The following is a 14,562-nucleotide window of genomic DNA, read 5'->3' as shown; positions in this document are numbered from 1 at the left end:
AAGTCAGTAGTACTAAGGTGAAAGCCCCCCACCTGCGGGGACCGTGGGGACGGGTAATAAACTTGAAGCCAGAGCTATAAAACAGAAGTTGTGAACTTTTAACGATAATATTGTACATATGCGAATGCATAAGAGAGGAGAAAACGCCGAGTCGCTATGCTGCTTAATGTACATGTCTTGAAATCCAAAATTACTTCAATGTCTCAATCGTGGCCGGTTGCGCTTGTCGATCTTCTTCTTCTCTGCAATGAAGTTCCAACATTCAATAGGACGTCGGGACGCAACGTGCTTTCCATGTGGAGTGAAGACCTCGACCTGCGGATACGAGAATTCGTCTTCAGTGCTTCGCTTGCTGCGAATCTGTATACTGAGCTCGATCCAGCCGCAGCCCTCGATGAGGATATCTGCCGACATCACCTTGTATGGCAATGAGGGCACAGGAATTCCCTTGTCCCTCACAGCTTTGGCAAGTGAGGTAGGCAGATTTGACATGGTGGTATCCCACTTCAAATCGAACTTGCCGGCAGAGGCAATTGTACTTCCGGTTCCTTCCTTCATAATGACAGTCCCCCGGTATGGTCGTTCCTCGGTCTGCATCTCATGTGCTTTCTGCGTATTGGTGATATGGGTCTCAAGGGACAGGAAGCTGGCCGACATGACCGTATCTTCGGGATTCACCGGGGTGATCCGAACAAGACCGCCACCGACCAGCAGAGACTGGCCGGGTTTGATCGTGCAACGTTCAGGCTTGACCCGCTTCGTCATGATCAAATCGCGCTTGTGCTCATCCTTCACAAAATCCTCCAGTAGACCACGTTCTAGACCAGGCAAATCAATGACCTCGCCCCGGCCGCGACCGAAGGGGATGCGGATAGGTGAGACAGTCGTGCCGGGAAGCGAAGACACGACTGGGAGCACTGGATAGAGATCTTCACGAGGGGCGGGGGGTAGAAGACTATCGGGATTCCGAAGAGCCGCCTCATGCTGCTGTGGAATTTCACTTTCGTCACGACGGCGTTCCATCCACTCTTCGACCTTCGCCAAGTTCTTGGAATCCTTGGGGAAGCAAGCTTCGATGAAACTGCTCTTCCCGACGTTCGCCTTGCCAACGACCCAGATGCCGCCGCCATGATCCCGGATTTCTTCCTTGACTTCCTTCGTCCACCACCCGCGGTGCGCACTAATCATGTGTACGTTGCCCAAGCGGGCTTCCTTCCCTGATCTTCCTAGCGCTGCGCGGAGCTCTGTGCGAATGTATTCCATCTTCGAGTCTACCTGTTCTTTGGTAGCCGCCAATAGGTCGGAGCGTGTGATGATAAACGAGAGTGGGGGGAGTTTCCTTCCACGCTGGTATTTCTCCTTCGTGGATCGACGGTTCCGGGAACGTTGCTCCTGCAGCATTAGAGCCCAATGGATTCGCGGGACGAGGGACATTGGGAAATCGGCGGCATCGATAATGTGGTAAACACGGTTGTTTTTGTAGGGCGATTCTTCGAGGTAGTTTCGTATAGCTAGAATGGTGGGCTTGGGCGAAGAGACCGCTTTGTTGTGGTGTATCAAATCATGGCAACGATCGCAGACCTGGGTGAGTTGCTCAGGAGAACCGAGAAAGTTGTTCTCAGGATCAACAGCGTCATCAGGGAACGCCCCATCTTTGTAGACTGTCAGCAAATGGCACATTCAAGCGAGGATGTATTGTGTCCCACCTTCAATTGGCCTAGGCGGCGCTGCCTCTCCCCTAGGACCATTCTGCTCTGCAAGAATGCCATCTATCTCACGAGATGCCCTGTTTGCAGCTTCATTCTGGGATTCAACTGCGTCCCTCTTCACGGCAAGTAGCTTCCGGATTGACTTTCGCGAGGTACCATAATATCCCGGCTCGTTTGCCTCAACTGTTTGTGAGAATGCGCCACATCCTGGACAACACACAGGTAGATAGTCCGCTAGAGGCTCAACTGTAGATTGCTCTTGCCGAAAGCGAGTTGTTGAAAAGCAACGGTGTTGTCTGCGGAGATCTGCGAACACTTTGAGTTGCGGCGCGATGCGCGATTGCGTGCAGAGTCTTGATGCCGGGGAGCATGGTGTACTTTTTGGTAACAGGCGTAGCAAATTCAATCTCGGGTTTCTGAGAACTGCGGCCCTCGAACAGAGCGACATGACGGGCACACGAGGTTCTGGAAATCCGGAGCTTTTTTCGTTCGGAGATTGGAGACTTCGAGGCTTCTTATCGATAGCGCCCATGGCTTCGTACATGGCACGTTTGGGCCGCCGTACAAAAATGCTCCACGTTATTTAAACTTGTTTGTCCAGACGCTTACTGACAAAGACTGCAGCTGTCCGGATGTGCCAGTCGTTTCTAGCGCTAACCATGCTTTTTCGGGCTGCTCGGTCATTGCTGGCTGGTATGAGTAGGCCTCCGTACCACACTTCCGCCCCGCTGCGTGATGCCGACCCTCCTCCTCTACGGGGCAGAAGTCTGGTACGGAGGCCTACTCATACCAGCCAGCAATGACCGAGCAGCCCGAAAAAGCATGGTTAGCGCTAGAAACGACTGGCACATCCGGACAGCTGCAGTCTTTGTCAGCAAGGTTAATGCTAGAACTAGGTAACATAGCGGCCGCGTCGACCCCGAGACGCAAACCGAACACCGGCACTACGGCCCCCTGGTGGGATCGGACGACCAAGGAGGCAACCAAGAAGGCTCGGAAAGCCGAACGGGTCTGGCGCCGCACGCGCACGGACAGAACCCTGGCGGATCTCAAGATCGAGCACATAACGCTGCTGGCGCAGCACACTTGCCGAAGCTGCCCGTACGATGTACTTAAGTGCTTGATTTGAACTGAGGAGGGACTGCTTGCCCACAGGGGCGAGGCGGCTATCCGCCTAGTCAGTAGTAAGATAATAATAATACTACGGCGTGAACAAGTCTCGCTGTTGAACCGATTAGACCTGAATTTGAATTGACTTTGGATTTGGATTTGAAATTCACGACAAGCCATTTGAGCCATCTAAAGCTTTCGAATGATTAACCCCCACCGGGGCTGGAATTATCGTAACAGAATGCGCTGAAAACAGATGCGGTAGAGCCTCAGGAAAAGAGGCAAAGAGAAAGAGAAAGAACGCCGTCGTAAAGCATGAAAGAGCAATGGCATGGATTAGCAATGGCGATTTACGCACGAGCCTTTCCCTTTCCCTTGTCGGAATCGTCCATTTCCTCATCAGACTCGCTCATGAATTCGTCGTCGTCGTCGAACCCGATGAACTTCCTCGGCGCAGCCTTTTGTGGCACAGAGGGACCGGCAACAGCCTTTGACGATTCCCCATTTGACTCGTCTTCATCCTCGCTAGATGAAGCATCCTCTCCGCTTCCCTCGTCACTGGCGCTAGTGCTGGATCCCCCAAGTATCGCATCGCGAAGACTGTCGGTCCAGTCGCCATCTTTCATAGCTTGTAAGACTGCCTCGCGGGCCTTTTCGCTCATCTCCTCACGATCTTCCATCCATTGGCCATCCACCTTCCGGTTGCCACTGCCATTCTTCAATTCGTCTTGGCGCTTTTCCGCCATCTCAACCACGGCTTGCCATCGGCGTTGACGTTCCTCCTTTTCCTTCTTGTCCATCTCCGGTTTAACGGCCAGATATTCCGCAAGTGCCTTTGCTTCGTTGACTGTGCGCAGGCGGCGGCCATCAAGATTGCGACTGGATCCATTGTTGTCGCCTTGGTTGCGTTTGCGTTTGCTAGACATGCGGCCACCGGCGGCACGCAGCTGGGAGCCGAAACCACCCTTGCCACCGCACAGGGGAACGGTCAGGCGAAGAGGAAGAAGGGAAGAGGTAGAGTCGCCATCGCACATGGGGAGGAAAGATCGGATACATTCAGAGGACGCTGTGATCTCTTTGTTGCTGGTTGTTGTAAGAGTGAGTGACCGAAGAAGAACCGATGATGGAAGATAAGAAGCGACTTTTTGCGTCAAGTCTGCGATGGTTGCGGTTGATGGCAAGGAGAACGAGACAGTCGGCGGTAGTGACAATCCTGGGAAGGACGCCAAAAGGACGTTGACGTTTGACGATGTCATCGTGTAGTGTGTGGAAAGAGCCGTAGACAAGTAGTTGAGGAGTAGCCTGAAAAGATGTACTTTGTAGAGTGGGGAGGTTGTCTAATATGGAGAAAGCAAGTCTGGAGGCTTGAACCCATGGACGATCTTGCGATAAGACCGGTACGAGGGATAACTGATGATCCGATTATCTACCAGCTAATCCTCCCGGGAAGTGGGTTCCTAGTCATATGATCTGAACCACAGACAGATTAGGGCGCCAACCCTACACCCGATTTGAATTGTCGCACTTTTCTCGCAGCGAAGCTCCACTCTTCATCCATCATTTAAATCAACCATTATTCCGGGCGTTGTCAAAGCGATTCCCCGAATTGCAACAGGAACTCGCGACAATGTACGTACCTTAATTTTTCGGGGTTATTTACAGCAGATTTGCTAACAATGGCCCAGGCTTATCCCCAAAGACGACCGCAAGAAGATCCACGAGTACCTCTTCCGTGGTATGTAGCGAGAACCCTCGTCGACGTCCCAGCGACCTTGCGACTCTGCGCTCGCGTCAACTTCATGCAGATTGACTAACCTATACACTAGAGGGAGTGCTCGTGGCCAAGAAGGACTTCAACCTTCCCAAGCACGCTGAGATTGACACCAAGAACCTGTATGTCATCAAGGCCCTGCAGTCCCTGGACTCCCGCGGCTTTGTCAAGACCCAGTTCTCGTGGCAGTACTACTACTACACCCTCACCCCCGAGGTATGCTTCACCCTCGCACAACTCATTAATCCCGTCAAATACTAATCACACAATAGGGTCTTGACTACCTCCGTGAGTGGCTCCACCTCCCCGCCGAGGTTGTCCCCGCCACCCACATCAAGCAGCAGCGTTCCCACGCTCCCCCCGCGGCATGATGGGCGGTGAGGAGCAGCGCGGTGAGCGCCGTGGTCCCCGCGCTCCCCGTGAGGGCGGTTACCGCCGTCGCGAGGAGGGTGGCAAGGAGGGCGGTGCCCCCGGCGAGTTCGCTCCCTCTTTCCGTGGTGGCTTCGGCCGTGGCCGTGGTGCTCCCCAGCAGTAAATGCTGAGTGTTCTTGGTGTCTTGTCAACCACTTCTTTGTGAATCTTCGGGGTTGATGATGCATACGAGCTTGGCTGTCGGACTAGAGGTAACTCGAAACGAGCTGAATCCTCGGTGTATCTGGATCCTGTTCCAGTTTTATATGGACTTGGGGATACAGGAAACAAACAAAAAAATAAGAAAGTCATGTTTCCAATGATTTCATCATTGAGCTCGATCCAGTAACTGTAATCGTAGTTTCGTGTTGTATGGATCATTGGTCGTCATGGATCTTCCGACTATCTCAACCTAGTTAATTGTGCAGGCACATGTGATTCTTCTGATTATATACAAAGTCCTTCATAGCACCCAACCTAGCCCGGAGAGCACCCGCTCTTACATGAACCTCTTCCTGTCGTAGCGCACCACAGCCTGCAAAATGACCGATGCCCCCGTGGCGCAGTCCTCAGCAGTGGAGAATTCCTCAGGATGATGGCTGAGACCATCCTTGCACGGAATGAAGATCATACTGGTCGGCACACGCTTGGATGTGAAGACACTGTCATGGCCCGCACCACTCATAATAGTCCGCACAAGCGACTTGGTGTCCGCAACAGGCTCATCTGCAACAACCGCCTCTGCCGACTGCTGCACGCAGTCAATGCAGTCTTCATGGAACTTGACAGCGGGCGAGTCGAATTCGAGATTCCACTCTACGCGACACGGCTTGCCAATTCCAGCCCCCTCAGCAGCAGCAATCGCATCAAACTCAGTCCGCAGCTCTTTCTCAACTTCAGCAACTAGCTCTGTCTCAGGGCCACGAATGTCCAAGCTGAAGCTCACCGTTCCAGGAACGGTGTTCACACTTCCAGGCTTCGCCTCCACAATACCAACACTGGCAAGACATTTCTTTGCAGCTGCCACTTCTCGTGCGCGAACCATCATCCGAGCGAATGCATACAGAGCGTCTGCGCGGTGTTCAAAGGCTGTGGTTCCCGTATGTGTATCCCGGCCGATGATGTTGAGTCGGAACCACCTGAAGGCCTGCACAACTGTTACAACGCCCACTCGCTGGCCCGCCGTTACCAGGTATGGGCCTTGCTCGATGTGGAGTTCGAAATGGGCGGCCATCGGCGTCGACTTGTACGAGCATGGAACGTCGCCCATGTATCCGATCTTCTGCAGGGCGCTCTTCATGGTCTCCGGCTCTGATGCTGCTGTTGGTAGTGATGCTACAGTAGGTACCTCTTTGAGGTTGTGCGCATGCGCCAATGGTATACAGTCGGCCCATACACCACTTGAGATCATGCTGACTGGGAATCGAGCCCCTTCCTCACTGAACGGGGGTCAGTGACAAATCTTCTGTAGGTGGAGAAGTGGGATCTTACTTGGTCCAATTGACTACGCCAACGCCACCCTCCGTCTCTAGACCCAGGTCGTTCATTGTCTTTATGGCTTCAATGCCTGACAAGACACCCAGGATACCGTCATACCGTCCACCGGTCGGTTGTGTATCGAGATGGCTCCCAATAAATGTGGCAGGTGCATCCGCTCTCCGGCCAGGACGAACGGCAAAGATGTTACCCATTTCGTCCACGGTGACGTTACACTTCAGATCCTCCATGGTCTGGATGAACCAGTCACGGACACTCTTATCGTCTTCTGAGAGCGCGAGGCGCTGCATTCCCGTATCTGTAGGACCACTATAACCCGCGGAAGCATTATTAACGGTCTCTTCTTGGAACTAAAGAAATAGATGTAGCTTACTCTCCCCATCTAATCCCTGATCCCCATTGGCATGAGTGGTGAAGATCTTGAGCCAGGCGGTCCTTGTTGGCTCTAAGTGCCGAGACCTCGACCTCGGAGAGCTCGGTTGTCAACATAGTGAGTCTTTGTGATGAACAGAACGTTCGAGTGGGGGTAATAAAGGCAGGCTTGGCGGACCGAGCACACGTCCTAGGATAGACTCTTCGAAAAAGCAGAGAGGCCATAATGGGGAGTACCTAGGAATTGGTTTATAAATGCTGGAGCACAGTCATTGATAAGAAGTGGAGAGGCGGACAAAAGTCCGCGATAGTGTCGGGATAACTTCCACCCCCGCATTGTCTCTCCAATAGAAATTGCTTGATTGACTTGCAATTTGGAGTCGTCACCTTAGCAGTTGGGGTAGGCGAGAAGTACTCCATTAGCTGGCATCTTCTGAATGGGATGTCGACTTTCCGCCCAGTCTCTGCATGTGAAAGACTAAGCTAGACTTGCGAGTATAGGTAACGACGGCTAGTATACTCAGGTACTGGACGCACGTCGACGATTTCAAATTTGGATATGCGTATGTGGTATTACGGCTTCTCTTAACTATTCAACACCTGCGAGACCTGCCAATACCTCTTATCTTGATTGCAATAGAACAACTGTCTGTTCTGGTTCATGCGCAAGATACACTCCGCCTAGGTCCGATGATCCATGGAATCCATGTTCTGACTTACTGATCGACGAACACGGAATCTATCCATCACAGCGCTTCATGCAATTGAGGAATCACATCAAACGTGCATAATTTATGTTAAAGGACTCTTTTATCCTCTAACTATGGTCATGACTAGGTTAGGACATACTTGTCACGTGGTACTCATACATGAGACTGCCAAATGCCAATGCAGAAGAATGAGTGACAGAGTGAGTCTATGAGATTGACAACTACAAATCTTACTTGAGACTGTGCGGCCTTAACTGGATGGCAATTGGGAACCTTGGACGCGGCGGTATATCAGTCAAACCTGACTATTGGGACCTACCTTCTCCTTGAGAGCAAAGATTCCTGCGGTTGGGTCGAAGCCCGAGCTTTACATCTAGGCACGATGGTTTGTTTACTGGATCTCTATGCTTCACGCGATAATGATATTAATTGACTACTGAAGAAAAATAGCTGTCTCGAACAAAAGCAGCGGCAAGCAAGAGCCAGATGCAGGCAACCCGGAGTATTAGGGAAAAAAGGGAAAAGCAAGCGAATAGCAAAAAGGAAAAGAACAAAAGTCAAAAGTCAAAAGACAAAAAGCAAAAGCAAAAGGGAAAGTTGAGTGGAGATATGAGAAGGTATCCAGCACGTAGGGAAAGAGGAACCGCGTGAAATGAACCAGAACATAACCCAAATCCAGCATATCCGAAGTTTTGCCGACAAGGGTCATTCCGATCTAAGTTGAATTAGATCGAAATAGGAAAGAGAAGTTGAATTTCTCTGAGGCATGTGCCATTGATAGCAACAGCGACGGAGACTGTATCCTCACCATGGGTGAGTGTCTCTAGGAGGAAAGAGTGCCTCTGCCCTTTCCTTCCTTCCTTCTTGGGATTAATTGGTGGGGAAGGTCAAACCAATTCCCTCATTCATGCTGTTGTTTCCCTCGATCACCATCTCATCCGAAGTGTTCTCAATTGCCGGAAGTCGGACTTTATTTTCATCATCCTGGACACGGCGAGGGCAGTCGCGAGGAAGACGACGATCTCCATGACGTGGCTTTTGTCCAAAAACCAACTTGTACGGAGCAGTGTCCGGCATTATGAGTTCAAACTCGGTGTATTCGAAATCGCTCGCTTTGGCGACCCTGTTGTTGCCGTTCGTGGCCTTCTTGACCCGGCATCTGCGATCACCTACACACTCACAGGTTAGCAGGTTTCCATCATCGACTTGACGGTGATACATACGCGTTCTCAGAAATCTTTTGACATTCTCGTCAGAAAACCCGGGGTCGTCCCATGAAATTCCCAAGATGTTGCCTGGCAGCGGTTGTGGGTGGCTAGCTCGAGACGCTTTCAAGCCCTTGGCTGGAGTCCCTTTCGAACGCTTGGCTGGAGTCAACTGTAAGCAGCTGCCTGGCGTTACTTATAGTAGCGGCACATACCTTTTCTGGCCGCAAGCATAGCAGCAAGTTGCCTCTTGTGTGCATCGAGCAAAGCTTCTATGAACTGTCAGAGTCAATGTATACCAATGGAGTCGCTGTGGCACCTACTCTTGGATGGGTCAATCCAATTGCGGGGGCTAAAGGGGCTGTCGGTCAACGGGTTTTGGGGTCGCTCCCATGGCACTCGCATTGCGAGTTGACGAGGGTTCAGGCTTATGAAGCGACCCGGGCTCATGCTTAGATGGCCCGGGGGCTGAAGAAGCTAAAATACACCACACATGAGTCGGCATTCTCAGAAGATTTGCAATAGACAGGGGATGGACTCACCTTCAAAGTGCCCTTAGGCTCAGGTGCCACGCTCATGCCCTCGGACAGAGTCATCTTGTCCTTCATGTCGGTCACTAGCTTCGCCATGGCCTGCTGGTGCGTGGAAGGTTCACAGACTTCATGAGATGGGACGAAACCAGACCTATCAGAAGTTAGCCAGATTTCTCATTGAGATGGCAAAATTATGGAGAGAACCACTTACGATTTCGCCCATGGGATGGCGACCTGGTGGTACCCATCGACTGCCTGGGTCATAGGCCTGTAGGGAATCATAGCCGACCACGGATTGGCCTGGGCCTTATCGTCCGCGCTGTGAACAGACATGCTGACGATCACGCTAGATCTAGTACAGCAACAGAAGGTGGGAAGTGAGAAGGCGGGAAGTGAGAAGGTGGGATGTGGAAGGTGGGATGTGGGAAGTTAGGATGTGGGAAGTTAGGATGTGGGAAGTTAGGATGTGAGAAGTGAGAAATTGGGATGTGAGAAGTTGTAGAAAAGCAATGGATAGAAGAGCAGTGGAAGAGAAAAGAAGTGCAAGAGAGAAGTGGAAGAGAAAAGTGGGAGAAGCGAAGTATGTAGAAATAGAAGCGAGAGTGCGAGAAGCACTCCAGGGCTGAGGGTAAACTGCATCTCATGCCCTCGTCTACTGACATTTGCTGCCCTCTACCCTCTACCCTCTGCCCTCTCATCTTGAACTTGTGACCTGCTGCTCTGGATGAACATTAGAACCACACCTTGGAGGTTTCTAGGCTCTATGGTATTAATGCACATATTGCTGCCATCAACTTACATGTTCTCTTTACTTCAACCTCATATATCCCATCGAGGTATTAGCAGTATAGACATAGTACCTAATAGGCCCAAAACTGTATGTTTGAAGACGACACGCCGCTCTTCTTGTCACCCACACCCTCGTCTACATCCCCCCAATCTGTAGATGGGTCTCGAAAGCCAAGCCATCAATATATACAACAATGGATGTCTTGCACTCCAAATCCCGAATTCAAGTCGCAACCATGTGTACTGACTATTATCTGTTGCGGGCCACGTGAGAAGATCAAGCCCTAGGTTCGACAGCCAGTTTACCCACGTGCCTTCCACCTCTGCACTCCCGGAAGCACCAAGGAGTGACATAGTTACCCCCACGATGCATTGTCCAGCTGCAACGACTTGCTTGATCTAACCTATTGAGAAACCTTCACACTCACGTTGTAGATCCACGCATATAAGACTGACGAATCGGCTATTCTTCGGGTTCCTGTTTAAATATACTAGAGCGGGAGTACCTACGTTTTGATCAAAATAGAACATGACATGATGACCTCGATGCTACTATGTCTTGATAATTGATTCTTATTATTTACATCGCTACTGACTAGACCGTAGATTGTATGCTAATCGTCTCATCAACCTCCCCTGATGCAGATTGACTTAGGGCACGGGTATCCACATGAGATCGACATGCACTCAAGAACAAGGGTCTGGCAGGGATGCAAACGATGACGGACGAATAGAATGGTTCAAATGCAGTCTATTCGACTCAAAAAGACCTCTGCGAAGATAGTGAAAGAGAATTCGATCGTCTACTAATCAAAGTACATATCAAAAGTCGAATACCGCCCCTGTCTAATACCCCGAATGCGGCAAAAGTGCCGATCACGTGGCCATTTCGCCTCAACCTCATTCCGTGGTCGACAGTCAATTTTTTTCCTCCCGAGGGGCAAATCATCGTCTACTTTATATCCATTCGAATATAACACTGCACTCTCCCCGTATATACTGCATCCAAGTGTCAGTGATTCAATTACATCCTCACCCCACTCCAAACCCGCCAACCTCCGACTCCTCCAATCCTCAAAGAAACGTCGATCGCTTTATACATACATCGCCTCTATACTCCGAACACAAAGCCACATCTGCACAAAGTACACAAGCACAAACAAAATGTTCGAAGACTTCTCCTTCACCTCACCGTCCTCGCGACCATCTCGCCTCGCCCTCGACGCCGACGATCGCCTAATGGTCGACACCGACAGCAACCTCATATCCCCGCTCTCCTCCCGCTGTCCCTCCCCCCAATCCCAACGCTTCCGCAACATCCCCCGCCCCCGCTCAACCCACTTCCACCGCAACCAACCGCCAACCTCCGTCCCCTTCCCCTACGAAGACCACAAACGCCTCTCCATCTCAACCCTAACCCAGAAACTGCACGAACACACCCTCGCCTCGCCAACCGAAACCCGACCCCAGCAAGCCGGCCCTCCCCACAGCAATTCCCACACCCGTCGCAGATACCAAGGCTACGTCCTGACCCCACCAGACACAGACCACTCCGACGACTCGGGCGTCGACTGTCTCTCCTCCCCCTCCGCCTCTTCAATAACTACCAGTCCAACCTTCCTACCGCCAGACCTCCTCTCCGACTGCCCGGAACTAAGTCTGAACGCAAACGCAAACGCCGGTGTGGGCCTCGGCCTCCCTTTCAACCCCCAATCCAAACAATCTCATTCCCAGTACCAAGACATCCGTCTCCAACGCCAACAGATCTCCCAGCTCCAATGCAACCAGCTCGAAGTCGAGGCCATGCAGCGCTCGCTAATGGATGAATCCGCTGATTTCGAGTGCGCGCGCGACGAGGATGATTGTCATCCTAGCTCTTTGCCGCCGCGGGCTTCGCCGAGACGGAGGGCGTTGACGCTTGCTAGGAGTCGGTTTGGGCCTGAGGGACATGGGAATGGGAATGGCGAGGGGAGGGGCAGACGGAAGAGTTCTGTTGGGGCTGTGTTGTCGAGTCGGGTTGAGAAGAGTCATTTCGGGGGGAAGAGGGGGGAGCAGGGACTGGGCTTGAGGAGGAAGAGTCTTGTTAGTGCGGCTTTGGCCAGTATGGCCATTGAGGAGTAGTATGCATTATGCATGTATATACTTTTATATTGATACCCGGTTATAGAATATATCCACTTTGAAAGAAATTGCCACTCATATAAATGATGTAGGAATGTAGTGACATGGGCCCGATCCCTACTTACACGTATGAACGTTCATTCATCTGTCTTCAATGACAGATTCGTCAATGCAAAGTGACCAGCAAGGAAACATCCAGATAAAATTCATAATAATACAACCCGTCTCAGACAGGCGAGAAATCAAAGGTATGTAAAAGAACAAGCAAGAGAAATAACCCAAGATAAAAGAAAAGAGGTAAAAGTCCAGTATCCAGCCCGTCCATCACATACAACACCAAACACCAAGTCCAGTCTTCATAACGCGTTCCTTTCTGTGATTCCCAGAACCACATCCATTCCTCCCCCAAAGAATCTAATTCCCAGATCTCCAACTGAAAAACTTCTTCAATCCCTTCCTCTGCACAGACTTCCTCTCATGACTCTTTCCCCTCGGGAACTCAAACCGCGCATCACCACGACCGCGTTGTAACTCCTCAAGTGCCCGTGCGGGTGTCCCGCGCAATCCCATCGTCTCCGCGTTCGCAGCTGCAAGGACAGATTGCACATGCGGATCGAAGTACACCGGATCATAGGTGTATGGATCCAAGGGAGGGTAGTGCGGTAATTTGGAGGTTGAGGGTGTTGATGGGTATGGGTATGCAGAGTCGAAGGATGAGTACATTGGTGAATGCATTGGGGATGTGAGGGGTGTGTCTAGGGGTGTTTCACGGGGGGTTGGGGGTTCGGGATTTGTTTCGGGTGTTTGAGTTCTGTGGATTTGTTGGTGGCGGTGTTGGTTTTGAAGGTGTTCTTGGTCGAGATTATGGGGGTAGGGGGTATATTCTTGGGCGGAAGGGGTGATGTCTTCGTCCTCGTATTCTGGTTGTTCGTAGAAGATGCCTCTGTCGCGGTCGTCGACTTGGGCCCAGTCGCCGTTGGCGTAGACTGGTGAGCCTGGCTCGCCAATCTCGCTGTCCGAGTAGAAGGTTCGGGTGGAGGGTGTTGAGGGGCGGGAGTTGTCGAGAGAGAGGTCCAGAGCTGGGGGTCTGGGTTCCTCGCGGATGGAGGTGAGGTGTGCATGTGGTGCGTCTCTTTCGCTGAAGGAGTGCTGGTGGTTGGGTTCGTGAATCGTGGGCTCGTTTTGTACAGGCCGGCTCCAGTAATTGAAGGCTTGGTCGGTGAGAGAGTAGTCTGATAGCGAGCGGATACGCTCGCGGATTCGCGGAGAGGAGGATGGGATATCTGTTGACTGGGCCTTCGGTGTTGGTGGGTCGGCGGGGAGAGATGTGTACAGTGAGTTCGTGGAGTAGAATGAAGGCAACGAGGCATCGGTGAGTTGGGACAGGGACACCCGGTCCAGTCCTTGCTCGAGAGAAAAGGCCGAGTCACGGTGGTCTACAGAGACCATGGAGCAATTGTCCACGTCTTCAATGTATGAGACGATGCGTGCGAGATCCAGCGACTTGCGCGGGTTCAGTATCTCGAAGCAGGCGCCACCGTGTGACACGGTGGCAACGGCCTGCGTATGGGCCAACATTGAGTCTGTGTCTGGCGGTTTAGCAGCACGATCTGCTTCTACTTTCGCTTCGGTTCTCTTCTGAAGCTTTTCACGAAAAGTATTCTGGTTCTTTGTCAGTGAGTTTGTGTCTTTTGTAAATGTTTCAGTCGACTTACCAAACGCTTCCTATTCACTCTACCACGCCCTATATCCGCAACGGTTGCTCGTGGGTCCTGATTATATTGAGAATGCGCTATTGAACTGTCAGCGAAGATTCTTCGCGAACAATCCCCCGAAACTCAAAAAGCCAATTGAAACAAGGGAAACTCACCAGGCTGGGCTTCCGCAATCTCAGGCTCTTCACTCCGCTGGGAAACGATACTCTGTGAGTAGGAAGGAGACAGTGGCGGAGGACTCGAGGTCGCAGACGACACAGAGACCGGATAAGAAATGGAAAGAGCGGGCGGGCGGTTCAAATGCAACGCGGCGGTCTTTCGCTTCAATTTCCTACTTGCATGATCGGCACGATCGCCGACGCGGTCCGCAGATTTGGAGAGAAACTTGCGGTAATCGTGGAGAGAGAGGGCACCTGTAATGCCGGATCTGATAGATCGAGGGGGGAGGGAGATAGCGTCTGCCGAAAGGGGCTTGGAAAGAGGAGTCGTGCATGCATGGTGGTCATGGAGTTCGAGACACTTGTGGCAGAGGGGGCTGTCCAGCAGCTGGCTGTGCCAGATGTCGTTGGCTGCGGAGTATGTATTTTGATTCATTTTCTCGGCAGCTCAACTGTGAATT

At 51.7% G+C, this 14,562-nt stretch overlaps 7 protein-coding genes across 7 annotated transcripts; 2 read left to right on the top strand and 5 right to left on the bottom strand.

Moving 5' to 3' along the window:
• Positions 1-195: 195 nt before the first annotated feature.
• N7515_003239 (uncharacterized protein) lies at positions 196-2,253 on the bottom strand (the record flags this gene model as incomplete). The annotated part of the gene is made up of 2 exons (XM_056663983.1): positions 196-1,652; positions 1,707-2,253. The coding sequence occupies 2 exons, from the start codon at positions 2,251-2,253 to the stop codon at positions 196-198; spliced, it is 2,004 nt and encodes a 667-aa protein (XP_056523040.1).
• A 916-nt stretch (positions 2,254-3,169) lies between these two features.
• Positions 3,170-4,075, bottom strand: N7515_003238 (telomere maintenance SDE2 family protein; the record flags this gene model as incomplete). Its single annotated transcript, XM_056663982.1, has 1 exon — positions 3,170-4,075. The coding sequence occupies one exon, from the start codon at positions 4,073-4,075 to the stop codon at positions 3,170-3,172; it is 906 nt and encodes a 301-aa protein (XP_056523039.1).
• A 54-nt stretch (positions 4,076-4,129) lies between these two features.
• N7515_003237 (40S ribosomal protein eS10) lies at positions 4,130-5,122 on the top strand (the record flags this gene model as incomplete). The annotated part of the gene is made up of 5 exons (XM_056663981.1): positions 4,130-4,143; positions 4,305-4,448; positions 4,505-4,554; positions 4,646-4,806; positions 4,863-5,122. 5 exons carry the CDS (start codon positions 4,130-4,132, stop codon positions 4,959-4,961), a joined length of 468 nt encoding a protein of 155 aa, XP_056523038.1. The 3' UTR covers positions 4,962-5,122.
• A 378-nt stretch (positions 5,123-5,500) lies between these two features.
• On the bottom strand, positions 5,501-6,987 carry N7515_003236 (M20 family metallo-hydrolase; the record flags this gene model as incomplete). The annotated part of the gene is made up of 3 exons (XM_056663980.1): positions 5,501-6,440; positions 6,493-6,807; positions 6,872-6,987. The coding sequence occupies 3 exons, from the start codon at positions 6,985-6,987 to the stop codon at positions 5,501-5,503; spliced, it is 1,371 nt and encodes a 456-aa protein (XP_056523037.1).
• Positions 6,988-8,450: 1,463 nt separating this feature from the next.
• Positions 8,451-9,651, bottom strand: N7515_003235 (uncharacterized protein; the record flags this gene model as incomplete). The annotated part of the gene is made up of 4 exons (XM_056663979.1): positions 8,451-8,749; positions 9,001-9,064; positions 9,328-9,469; positions 9,530-9,651. 4 exons carry the CDS (start codon positions 9,649-9,651, stop codon positions 8,451-8,453), a joined length of 627 nt encoding a protein of 208 aa, XP_056523036.1.
• Positions 9,652-11,271: 1,620 nt separating this feature from the next.
• Positions 11,272-12,228, top strand: N7515_003234 (uncharacterized protein; the record flags this gene model as incomplete). Its single annotated transcript, XM_056663978.1, has 1 exon — positions 11,272-12,228. One exon carries the CDS (start codon positions 11,272-11,274, stop codon positions 12,226-12,228), a length of 957 nt encoding a protein of 318 aa, XP_056523035.1.
• Positions 12,229-12,642: 414 nt separating this feature from the next.
• Positions 12,643-14,537, bottom strand: N7515_003233 (uncharacterized protein; the record flags this gene model as incomplete). The annotated part of the gene is made up of 3 exons (XM_056663977.1): positions 12,643-13,890; positions 13,944-14,020; positions 14,099-14,537. The coding sequence occupies 3 exons, from the start codon at positions 14,535-14,537 to the stop codon at positions 12,643-12,645; spliced, it is 1,764 nt and encodes a 587-aa protein (XP_056523034.1).
• Between the last annotated feature and the right edge of the window lie 25 nt (positions 14,538-14,562).

This window comes from Penicillium bovifimosum (assembly GCF_028826915.1).
Source record: "Penicillium bovifimosum strain IBT 22155 chromosome Unknown utg000003l_segment0_segment0, whole genome shotgun sequence".
NCBI lineage: Eukaryota > Fungi > Ascomycota > Eurotiomycetes > Eurotiales > Aspergillaceae > Penicillium > Penicillium bovifimosum.
The sequence above is the reverse complement of the archived record's forward strand: the minus strand, read 5'-3'. Positions and strand labels throughout refer to the sequence as shown.